Source organism: Suncus etruscus, chromosome 1 (assembly GCF_024139225.1).
Source record: "Suncus etruscus isolate mSunEtr1 chromosome 1, mSunEtr1.pri.cur, whole genome shotgun sequence".
Classification (NCBI taxonomy): Eukaryota; Metazoa; Chordata; class Mammalia; order Eulipotyphla; family Soricidae; genus Suncus; species Suncus etruscus.
In genome coordinates this window covers 19,963,676-19,973,614 of record NC_064848.1, presented here as the reverse complement: position 1 = coordinate 19,973,614, position 9,939 = coordinate 19,963,676, and the positions used below count along the sequence as shown (strand labels likewise).

Genomic DNA, 9,939 nt, shown 5'->3' with positions numbered 1-9,939 from the left:
CTAGGGGCCACGGCTTCTCTTGTCATCTAATCCCTCCTCTAGGACCAGAGGTTTCTCCCACAAGGTACCAGGCCACTCTTCTGGCACCTTGCTAAGTAAAGGTGTAGTCTCCAGTCTGGCCTCTTCTGATAGCTGGTTGAACCCCTGTGAGGGCTGTTTGCTCAGACCTGGTGGCAATGGAGCTTGAAATAGCTCCTGGAAGCAGCTCTCCCCACTCAGGGGCTGGCCCAGAACTGGTGGGCAGAAGGGGCCTGGATATGACAGTTCTGGCAAGCCAGGATCACTCCAGGGCAGTGCACCTGTGGGGTTAGAGAGGACAGAAAAGACCAGACAAGTATCAGCCATAGCTCAACAATGCTGAGACCTATCTAGTTCCTGTCCCCTCCCAGCACACATTAGTGGGATCTTGGACCACGTCTGGCTAATATTTGCAGATGTTCCCAGGCCAACTTTGGGATTCAGCAATATGTGGCTTGTTCAGGCTAAGTCACAGATCAGATCAATGTCTCTGTCAGTCAGCAAGGACAAGGGGAGACCCCTAGTAGATATATCTTTCTTCCCCGCCTCTAGAATTCAGCCAATCAGATGCTTTTGTCCAGAATATCAGAGGTCCAACTGATCCATCAGAACACTATCTGATTCTATTTGACTCTGGCCTAGAATCACTTTCTCTACTCGCCTTCTCCTCTTAGGCACTGGGAAAGTTCTTACCCATCTCAGAGTCTGGGAAACACTCAGAGGAGCTGAGGACCATCTGAGCTGGAACTCAGACTTGGGTTTTCCTAAATTCCAAAGCTTTCTGTAGCCTTAAGAGGATACAGTGCTTTATAGCGGCCAATAGGAAGGAGCAGATAGAGCAGCAGAAGGATGAGCAGGATGAGGAGGAAGTGGAGGAACAGTGGCAGTGGGGGAGAAGCAGTAGGAGGAACAGGAGGAGGAAATGAGAAAGAGAAGAAGGAGAAATGAAAGGAAGACAAGAGGAGGAGGAAGAAGTAGAGCAGGAAGTGTGAGACACATTCCCACACTTGTCCTGGTTTACACTGCCCACTGCCCAAAACACAAAAAGCATCTACATACCTAGATTTCCAGTTGGGGTCTGCTGTAGAAGCTGCCCTGTTGAGGAGCCTGGGAAATAGCCCTGCGCTGTGTACCCCCCAGAACCTTGCTGCTCTGTTACCAGGGGTTCTTCCTGCAGAGGTGGCATCAGGGTTGCAGGCATGGGGAAGGAAAAGGGATGCAGGCATGAGGATGGGAACTGCAAGGGTGGGAAGAGCTGGTTCTGTGGCACTGGAAGGAGCTCTAAGGGTCCAAGCTGGTTGTTGGGTGGATAATCCTGTGGTTCCAGTGCTTCCAAATAGGAGTAGGTGGGTGGAGGCATGAGGCTGTAAGGGCAGAGCAAATTAATCAGATTTATTCACAGACCCCTGAAATCTGTGCTTTCCCTGACCATCTTTCCCATCTCTGTGATCCCAAACTGCAACTTCAGGGCTGCGTCCCAAGTCTTTCACCTATCTTTCATCCCTGGTTTTTGTCCCTTCTCTAAGCAAAGATTATAATTAGACCATTCTTGACTAAACCCTCTCCCCTCCTCATCTCCTCCTTCACCTTCCCCCCAAGGAGGCAGCTTACCTGGCTCCCCAGGAACCACAGAGGCCATCATTGTGACCACTGTCACTGCCAGCAGCATCTAGCAGCAGAGACAAAGTCTGTGACAGTGGGAGGGGGGCCTGGGGAAAAGGAAGATTGGCCCTATGAACAGGTGGAGGACTGAAGAGTGGGGGGGTCACCACTGCTACTGGAGCATCCTCTCTCTGCTGGGGAGGGGCCAACATCTGGTCAGAGGTCAAGAGCAGTGGGGGCTCTGAAAAGAGAGGACAGAGTGTGGTGTTGAGGGGTGGAGAAGGAGCAGACCTATCCAGTAGATCCAATGAAATGGGAGTTTTCTCCTCCTCCTCTTCCTCTTCCTCTTTCTTCTCCTCCTCTTTCTTCTTCCTTCTTCCTCCTCCTCCTTCTTCCTCCTTCTTCCTTTTTCCTCCTCTTTCTTCCTTGTTCTTCTTCCTCCTTCCTTCTTCCTCCTCCTCCTTCCTCCTCCTTCCTTTTTCTTCCTCCTTCTCCTCCTCCTCCCTCCCTCCCCCCCATCAGTTTACCTGGATGGACATCCACAGGGTTCACAAGCGCCTTCTGAGGGAAGGTTCTGGGCTCTGGATCCGCAGGCACCGTGGCTGGGAGTTCTGCTACAGAGCTGCACAGAAACGAGTATGAGCTCAGAGTGACTTTCCTGCTGTGTCTTGCCTAGAGAAAAGGAGCTGGGAGCCACAAATGTGCCCTTGTCCCTGGCCCTGACAACTCCTCCACCCCAGATAGCTCAAACTCTTCTAAATGCTGACCACCAACTCTGGGCCCCCAGACCTAACCTTCTAATACTCAACCCTTCCTAGCTTAGAATCCACTTTCTGCCTGCAGGCAAGCACCAGGACTTAGACCTGTGGTTACCTGGAGTGACTGCTGGTTGTACTGGGGCCAAGTTCTGCAGAACTCTCCTTGTTCTCGGCCCCAGTCAGATTTTCCCCTTTGCGCCATTTTGCCCGGCGATTCTGGAACCACACCTGTAGAGGTGAGAGGCATGAAGAGAACCCAGTGCTAGCTAGACCTAAAGGTCCAGAGTCCACTATGTCCTGTGGCATCCATCCTATGCTGCTTCCACAAAGTAATTTCCATCATCTAGTCAGTAAGCCTCGAAGGCTGATGCAGGGCCGAAATGGGCAAGAGCACTGCAGGCATGAGGCCTACACCTTCTGCTCCTCTTCTTCATGCTCTATCAATGGGGTGTCATGAAATCCCAGGACAGACTACCCTCTTTACCATGATGCGCTGGGGCGTAACTCCCACAGCCTGGGAAATCTCCCTGCGCTTATCACCATCAGGGTAGTGGTCTTCTTGGAACAGGCTTTCCAACTTCTCAAGCTGATCTGGAAATAACATAGGGAGGTTAGACAGCACAGATGCCCCTGACTTTCCCAGAGACCTGCAACTAGGCACCCAAACATGCCCCAAACTTGTCCTGTTGTGTAGCTGGAACCCAAGAAGTGATTTCCCTTCTCCCCTTTTGGGGGACCAGAAGCCACAGCCCTGCCCCAGGGAAAGAGAAAACCAGGCCCCACTGATGAATAAACCAAGCCCCTTTAGTTTCCCCTAAACTTTCAAAATCTACCTGAGCGGTAGAGGGTTCGAGTCTTTTTCCGGATTGGGCAATTCACTTCCGGAGGCCTCTTTTTCTGCACCAAATTTTTGTGGTTCTTTTGGTCCAATGAGTTGAGGAGCTTGGCCAGATGGCAAGGCCCCCCACTTGAGCTGGATCTGCAAGGTGCTGAGCTGGATGAGGACTGGACTAGGTGAGAGATGCTGGGAGAGGCCTCAGAACTTGTTTTTTTCTGTTTTTCAGAGGCTGTAGAGTGTCCCTCAGAGTTGGTACAACTCTTCTCCTGGGGCTGGGATCTCCTAAGGGTCTGACGTCTGTCTGGTTGGGGCTCCCCTGAGTCGGGGGCCTGGCTTTTTTTTCCAGCGTCTGTGCTAGCCCTTTCTCCAGGAGGCACTGAAGACTGCTTTTCTATAGAGACAGCAGATGGCTGAGGGGTCCCCTTTCTCAAGGACATCTGGATCGGGGGTGCTGAGCTCCACTGTAGTTCCTTCTCATCTGACTCACCAGTCAGGGACTTACCTTCACCCAGTTGGCCTGTGGGGAGAACCAGAGCCTTAGCACCAGGGAGAAGAAAGATGGGGTCAAAGACTTGCTCCAGAATTGACTCCTGAATCAGAAGCTTTCAGGAGCCACTATGGGGCTTATGGACAGACTCACCTTTTTAGATCACAGTCAGCCCTGCTCAGAAGCTATTCCTGAAGCTTCTCAGTGGAATACTGGAGTGCTGGGGCATGGAATTAGCCAGGCAAACTCTTTCACCCCAGTATTATATCTGGCCATGAGGCTGACCTTTCTTTCTATCTAGGCTCTGGGAAAGTCCACTGAGAAGTCCAATGGTTTGGGAGGGGAGTGAGTTCCCAAGTAAGCAGGAAGAACCCAGGGCTCACCTCTAGGTTGAGAGAACTGCTAATTTAGTAACACAGCATAGGAGTGCCTGGTTGTTGATGGATGCCTCTCTACTGTCCAAGACACCAAGAATTTGAGGACCAGGTTCAGGTCTCAAACCACCTGGGATCAATTTAGCACAATATATTAACCACACTCACACACTTCTCAAACTATGAAGCATAACCCATTTTCAACTTCCCCAGAGCTCACTTATGCCTGCCAGCCTCCCTCATCACCTCACCACCACACAGACCCTTTACCCTGGCATCTGGGTAAACCTCCTTCTGCTTTAAAGATGAAGTGGTCCCACCTGAGCTGCCAACTTGCCCTTCAAGCTGCTTTCTTTATACTTTCAATGAGTCACCCAATAATAACCAGACCTCAGCCATTGTTTGAAGTCTTTCTGTGGGGGGGGGGGGAGTGGGGACATACCCAGCAGTGCTCAAAGCTTACTCCTGTGTCCCTGCTCAGGAATCACTCTTGACTATCTCAAGGGACCATATAAAATGCCAGGGATAAAACCTGGGTTGGCCATGTAGAAGCCAAACATCCTCCTGCTGTACAATGGCTCTGGCCCCAACCCAGACCCTTCCAAAGATTAGAAAAAGCACATTTAGGTCCTTGTGATGGCTTTCCTTGTGAAAGCGTCCTTGGAACACAGATTAGGAAACTGAGTCATTTATCTGAGCTCATCAGGATTCTTGGCCACTAGAAAGCTGTTCATGCTGGCCAAAGCTACCTTCTGACCTCACTACTTAATGAAACCCCCCCTAGAACCCTCAGTCCAGAGCTATTTTACAGTTCCAACTAATTCTGAAAGGTTTCAAACAGATGCAAAGTGGTGACTAATCACTTATTTTTATGGAATTGGAAGGACTTTCTCAGGAAGTGCAAAATTCCTTGGATGCCTCTGGCAATTCTAGCAAGAGGCTGGCAGATAAGTGCCACTGCCAGAGGACAATGCTGTTTGAACCTTGCCCAGGCCATGTAAGGGTGCTGGGGGACCTCCAGGGCTGGCCCAAGGCTAGTTATCCAGGAGCTTCCAAGGATCAAACTGGGGTCAGTGGCAGACAAGGCTGGCACCTTCCCCCCTGTACTATTATTTCTCCAGCCTGGTCCCATTACTATAATAAAAAACAATATTTGGGGGGGGTGGTTTACACCCTGTGATGCTCAGGGATTACTCCTGACTATGTGCTCAGAATTGCTCCTGCCTCGGGGGGCCATATGGGACTCTGGGGATCAAACCAAGGTCAGTCCTGGCTGAGTGCAAGGCAAAAGCCCTGCGGCTGTGCTATCACTCCGGCCTCTAAAAATACAGCTCTTGCGGCCCGGAGAGATAGCACAGGGCGTTTGCCTTGCAAGCAGCCAATCCAGGACCTAAGATGGTTGGTTCGAATCCCGGTGTCCCATATGGTCCCCCGTGCCTGCCAGGAGCTATTTCTGAGCAGACAGCCAGGAGTAACCCCTGAGCACCGCCGGGTGTGACCCCCCCCCCCCAAAAAAAAAATACAGCTCTTGAGGAAAAAAAAATGTCCAGAAAACCCACTTCCAAATGCCCTCTGATGGGCGACAGTCCTCCCTCAATTCAGTCTGAGTTTACTCTGAGTAAAGAAGTTGGAAAATGGCTAGACAGGATAGTCTAGGACAGGACAGGCACTTGCCTTGCACACCTGGGTTTGATCCCTGGCACCATTTATGATCCCTGAAGTCTGTCTGAAGTGATCACTGAGCACAGAAGTCAGCCCTGAGCACTGCTAAGTGAAGCTTAAAAAAATAAAAATAAAAAGGAAGTTAGAAATTTCCTATGGGGAAGCCGGGGGCAGGCTGGCTGTTGAAAGAGGAAAGTTAGGCTGGTTTGACCCAACTTTGGGGGTTGCGTTTAGGCCTTACATCCCAGTGAGGTTCCATAAACACACCTGGCGAGGAGCCCTGCTTGCATGGAGAGACCAGAACTTCAAGAGTAGAGAGTAGGACTTGGTGGGCTTCCCTCGCACCCAGTCTACACCTATGTCTGGGGGGCCTGGGGTCCCGGGGTGCGACTCACCTGGGGCTTCCAGGCTGGGATCCTGGTTGGGCTTCATGGCCATGATGGCGCTGGGCAGCCCAGGGCTCCAGGGGCGGTGCCTAATATAGTCCCGCGAGCTGCGGGCAGGCAGGTGTGCGGGACCACAAGCACGGGGGAGCAGGGCAAGCGTGATCAGGTGTGGAGGGTTGGGAGGTCAGCATGGCCCCCGAGGTCGTGGCTCCACGTGGGGCGAGGACAAAACTGCATATCCCCATGATCTTGGCTGGGAGGCATTAAAACAGGAGACTTCTGCGTCCCCATTGTGCTTTAGTCCTTAGGACTGCTCTAGACATGACCCGGGGTCAGAACCCCAAGACTCCAGGCCTTCAGGCTGCTGAAAGTCTTCAGTGAACACAGCAGTCCTTGGCAGATTCAGGCCACGTTGGCAGGCAGAATTCAGGGCCCCAACTCGGTACACTAGACACCCTTGATTTCTCTTCCCATCAGGAAGATGAGAGACAGTTTTTAGTATTTCTGGTTGGTGGATTGTTTCTTGCCATCTTGATGAAGTCAGTTTGGGACTGCAAGTTACTACTGTCTCTGAAAACAAAACAAAACAAACAAAACAAGCAAACAAAAAATCTGAAATCTGCGAATTCAGATGAGCAAAATGTCTTTTTGATGACACTCTAGTGCTAGAAATGGCGAGATGACATGCAAAGAGAAGGGTGAGATTTTATCAGATAGTAAAGTAATGATCAGTCAATGCAAAAACTCTTTTTGGTCTCTTGTAGCGCCTGAGAGAAACAGGTGCTGGGTGATTGAAACAGATGCTTGGAGCCTGGGCTGGGTGTGGGGGCGTCCAGAACAGATTCCAGGTGTTTTGCTTTTAGAATTTAAAAGACTCTGGACAGCACGTGCTTTCATGCAATAATTACCAACAGGTGTATTTTCTTGGGTCTTAAATTCTTTTTAGGGTTCAGCAGACCCAGGTAGAGAGGTGGGGAGTGCCAAAGTGCTCCTGGAAACAAAAAAAAATATAAACAAGTGAACTTTGTGACATTCTGATCAAGGTTTTTAGCCATCTGAAGTTGCATTCTTCTTTCTCAGGTAACTGATCCTCATTGTAAAGAGGGTCCATTTCTCAGAAAATAAGTACCCTAAATTCTAAGACTGTAGAAACTGAATGTAGTCGTCAAGAAGGTGGAGTGGGGGCAGAAGAGGATGGTGAAAATATGGCAGTGTTGAAAGATTTCTGAATGCACGGTAACCAAAAGTTATTTTAAACGTAGTGGTATGTGAATCCAGGATGTAACCCAGGGCCACTTTTGCCTGCATCTGATTTCTCTAGCTAAAAAAGGGTCTAAAGGGACTTTCATTATAATATAACAGGTAGAGAGTTTGCCTGAACATAGGTTCAATTTTTGGCACCCCATATGATCTTCTGAGCCTGCCAGGAGTAAGTCCTGAACACCTCCAGGTGTGCCCACCCCTCTGCCAAAATAAAAGGCTCTCAAGCCAAAGAGACAGTGAAACAAATAGGGTTCTGCTTTAAATATAGCTGACCTAGGCTTGATCCTCAGCATCCCTATGTTCTCTGAAGGCTCCCTGTAGGAACCCCTGAGCATCATCAGCTGAGGCCCCAAATCAAAAGCTAAAAAAAATATTAAAAACAGGTCTCAATTGGAGGAATTATATGAAGTCCAGGTCTAGATCATGTGAACAAGCTATGAGGGTCCTGAAGTTTTTTAAATTCCTATGTAAAATTTGGATACCGTTGGTGGTGCCATGATTGTAACAGGAGCACCATAGTTTGTTGGATCTAACACTGAGAATATTCCCTCTGCCCAGGGAAGGAAATTAAAACTGGTCTACAGGTCCAAGGACCATGTCAGTACAAAGTGACCAGTGGTAATTTGGGATTATGCCTGAGCTAATACGAAACAAAAGGAAGTAATAACTTGCCCTGGCCTATCTTGCAGAAGGTAGCACAGGCACACAGAATGTAAGGGTAAAAGAAACATGTTGACTACACAGTACCATCTCATGGACAGCCCTGCTACAATCCTGCAAGCCTCTCTCTGCCCTGGAGATGAAGACCAGAGAAAGCCTCCCCTTGCCTGTGTCTTTTCTTAGAAATCTCTACTTCCCTGCTTCTCACACCCCAGTATCCCAGTTGTAGGGTCCCAAATTGGTGGGTTCAAATATGAACAAGAAATATGCCTCGTAGGGGGTTGGAGCAGTGGCACAGGTGGTAGAATGTTTGCCTTGCAAGCACTGACCTAGGATAGAGCACGGTTCGATCCCCAGGTGTCTCATATGATCTCCCAAGCCAGAAGCAATTTCTGAGTGCATAGTCAGGAGTAACCCTTGAGTGTCACTGGATATGGCCCCAAAACCAAAAAATAAAAATAAAAAATAAATATGCCTAGTAACACATTTCTCAGGTTATCTGTTTGTTTGGGGCCTTAGCCAGCAATAGTGGTATTGCTATTATACTTATAATATATATGCTATTATACTTATAATATATACTATTATGCTTAAGTTTTACTACAGGTTCTGTGCTTGGGGGTCCCACCTGGTGGAGATCATGAGACCCTATAAAGTGCCAGAGATGGAACTAGGGTCATGGCCAAACCAGCTGTATGCAAGGTCAGTGTCTTCCCTCCTATACTATCTCTGTAGTCATTTTTGCTTATTTGTCACAACTGATTTCTATAAAAGTGAAAGCATGAGATACTTTGAGACCCTTTGAAAACAAAGTTGATTAAACCCATCCTAGGAGTGGAAATATGGGAAGGAAATGGTCCTTTGTCCTTGGACTGAGGAGTTTGCTGCCAGGAGAAGAAGGGGACAGTTAATTACTTAATGGATTATCCGATTGTATTAAAGCATGAATCAATCATTGCCACTGCCATCCTTTATGTTGTACTCATAGGTCTATTTGTCCTCTGCCAGAGAAAAGATCAGAAGAGCAAAGTCTCTGACCATCAGTGCGCTGGACCTTGCCTTTATTCTGCCCTTGGAAAGTTACCAACATAACTGGAAGAAGGGCTGCTGAGACTGAGGAAAATCCAAGATATTGGTATTTTCAAAACATGAATTTAGATTTGCTAGACTTGGCCTACTACCTCACTTTGTATGCTTCTTTTTTAAATTATTACTTTTTAAAACTTGTATTTAGATTATGGTTTACAAAGTTGTTTCAGAATACAAAGTTCCCATCTCAATCCCATCATCAGTGACCACATCTCTCTACGAATGACTCCAGGTTTCCTCTTATCCCCCCAACCTGATTCTTGAATCTTCTTAAACTTAAATTTAAAAAATTGTTTATTATTTATTATCAGTAAATGTTTGATTTATATTACTATGTTCTTATAATTTTTATACTTTTTTTTTCATTTGTTTTGGAGTTACTCTTGACTTTGCACTCAGGCATTACTCCTGGTAGTACTCAGAAGACCATATGGATGTGAGGAATAGGCATACCTGAGTAGGCTACAGTGCCCTACCACTATTTTATCACTACAGCCCTCATTGTCTATTTCCTATGCTTTTATACCTGGGTCCCATAAAACTTTCTCTGAAATAGAGAGATGGAAAGTGGAAAAATTTTAAGAAACCACTAAACATGGGTAATGACTTTAGAAAATTCAAGTTTTTATCTAACCTTTCCTACCTACATTCTTTCCTTCCTACCTTAATCAGTCTTGATATCCTTGAGCTGCTATGATTTAAAAAAGATATGTAACTCTTTTTTATATTTGTTTAAATGAACATGTTCTTTAATGGCCACAGATGAATTTGGTCTAAAGTTTGGGTTTTATTAGAAAGGAGG

The 9,939-nt window shown here is 47.7% G+C and overlaps 1 protein-coding gene across 1 annotated transcript; it reads right to left on the bottom strand.

The window, feature by feature from the left end:
* On the bottom strand, positions 1 to 6,177 carry NOBOX (NOBOX oogenesis homeobox). Its single transcript, XM_049785260.1, has 8 exons — positions 6,007 to 6,177; positions 3,212 to 3,818; positions 2,863 to 2,969; positions 2,494 to 2,606; positions 2,148 to 2,242; positions 1,630 to 1,861; positions 1,078 to 1,382; positions 1 to 299 (listed from the first exon to the last, which is right to left on the bottom strand). Exons 1-8 carry the CDS (start codon positions 6,175 to 6,177, stop codon positions 1 to 3), a joined length of 1,929 nt encoding a protein of 642 aa, XP_049641217.1.
* Positions 6,178 to 9,939: the final 3,762 nt, after the last annotated feature.